This window comes from Myotis brandtii, unplaced genomic scaffold, assembly GCF_000412655.1.
Source record: "Myotis brandtii unplaced genomic scaffold, ASM41265v1 scaffold535, whole genome shotgun sequence".
Lineage (NCBI taxonomy): Eukaryota > Metazoa > Chordata > Mammalia > Chiroptera > Vespertilionidae > Myotis > Myotis brandtii.
The window spans coordinates 790,328-791,845 of NW_005369964.1; the positions used below are offsets into that span (position 1 = coordinate 790,328).

At 61.4% G+C, this 1,518-nt stretch overlaps 1 protein-coding gene across 1 annotated transcript in view; it reads right to left on the reverse strand.

Moving 5' to 3' along the window:
- The window catches only part of PRIMA1 (proline rich membrane anchor 1), a 39,514-nt gene extending 38,152 nt beyond the window's left edge, over positions 1 to 1,362 (reverse strand). Inside the window, exons 1-2 of the mRNA XM_014549099.1 lie at positions 1,298 to 1,362; positions 693 to 816 (exon numbers count right to left, since the gene is read on the reverse strand). Of these exons, the coding sequence (XP_014404585.1) occupies positions 693 to 785 (93 nt within the window). The 5' untranslated portion in view covers positions 786 to 816; positions 1,298 to 1,362. The remainder of the gene's footprint in view (positions 1 to 692; positions 817 to 1,297) is intronic.
- Positions 1,363 to 1,518: the final 156 nt, after the last annotated feature.

Below are 1,518 nucleotides of genomic sequence, written 5' to 3' on the forward strand. Positions count from 1 at the left end.
TGGGCCTCAAAATTCAGAGCAGACAGCCCACCTCTTCACCACTCCACTGTACCACTAACAAAGTACGTTCTGGGAGGTTCTAGGGACCATCCCATCGAACGCTCTCTCTGATCTTAATAGAGGTAACTTCCAGCTGGTGCTGCCTGGCCCCTGCCCAGGGACCCAGGGCGAAGATTCCATCCTCAGGCAATCCTTACAGACGGACAGTTATTTCCTACGTTTTCCATGAGTGGACACCACGTACACTCCGGCCACATCCCCAACTCCACTCTCTACACCAAACACAGCCTCTCCTGTGTTGAAGTCCAGCTTAAGGCTAATTGGAAGCTGACTAGTGGGAGATAAAAGATGTATATTCTTGGGATCCTTTTCTTTTTAAGTTTGCAAAAGCTCGAAGGTTTCTTTCCTGGCATTTCTGCATTCAGATGTCATCACTAAGAACTGTTCCCAGGCCCTGTCCTGCGGTCTTAGGCCACAACTGAAGCCTCCTTATGGAGTGTCTTAGCTCTTCCAGGCCAGAGGATGGGGAGGCCCTAGCATCTTTTCTTTACATAAACTCTCCCCAGGACCAGCCAGGGGGGGCCGGCTGCAGGAAGCTGGGATCGGAGAGTGAAGTGACACCCCGCCCCCACCGGGTCTCGCCCAGAAGGTCTCCAAACCGGTGCAGCCCGGCAACCCGCGCCACCGCTCACCTGCACGAAGCCCCAGAGCGGGTGGAGCGCGCAGTGCAGCAGCAGTGAGGGCCAGCAGCAGCCGCGGCGCAGCACCAGGTCCCGGAGCAGCATCTCGACCCGCGGCACCCGCTCTCGGGGCGAACTGTCAGGGGAGCAAAGCTCGGGTCAGGCGGGCGCCGCGGGCGCGGGCACCATCGCGGTCGCGCACCCGAACACGTAGCGGTCCGGGTTGGGCAGGCACGCCCCGAAGCCTGGGGCCCCCTCGTAAATCCAGCTTGCCCCTTCACTCTAGTTTGCACATTCGAAGACCCTTAGCGCACACTCACAGAAGCCGGCATCCCAGAACTCACACTCTCTCCTGGCGCACATTCCCAGAACCCTGCGGGAATACTTTGGCCCCCGTGCACCTGCCCAGAACCCTGCGTGCACACCTCGGCCCTGTGCACACCTCCATACACCGCCAAGCACACGACACAGCCCCGCGCATCACCCCCGAAACAGCCAGCCTCAACTCGCTCCCACAGTTGAAACATTTCAAACCAGGCGGGCACCACTCACCCGGGGTGCACACCCACAGACACAGCTGTGCACACCCACCGGCCCCTGCCTGCACACTCGCTGACCCTGCGTACACAACACCAGGAAACACACGCTGCGTGCACCCTCCTCGCCCCGCCGGCTCTCACTGCGCACACTGCAACCTATGCACTTCCGTGCGCACCCCATTCACCCAGGCGCGCTCTCCCGAGCCCCGCCTCCCGCCCCAGAGCGCGAGCTCCCCCCAGGTCTCCATCTTCGGCCCCATCCCTCGGGCCTCACGCCTCCTCCTGCCTGGGGGCCGGCC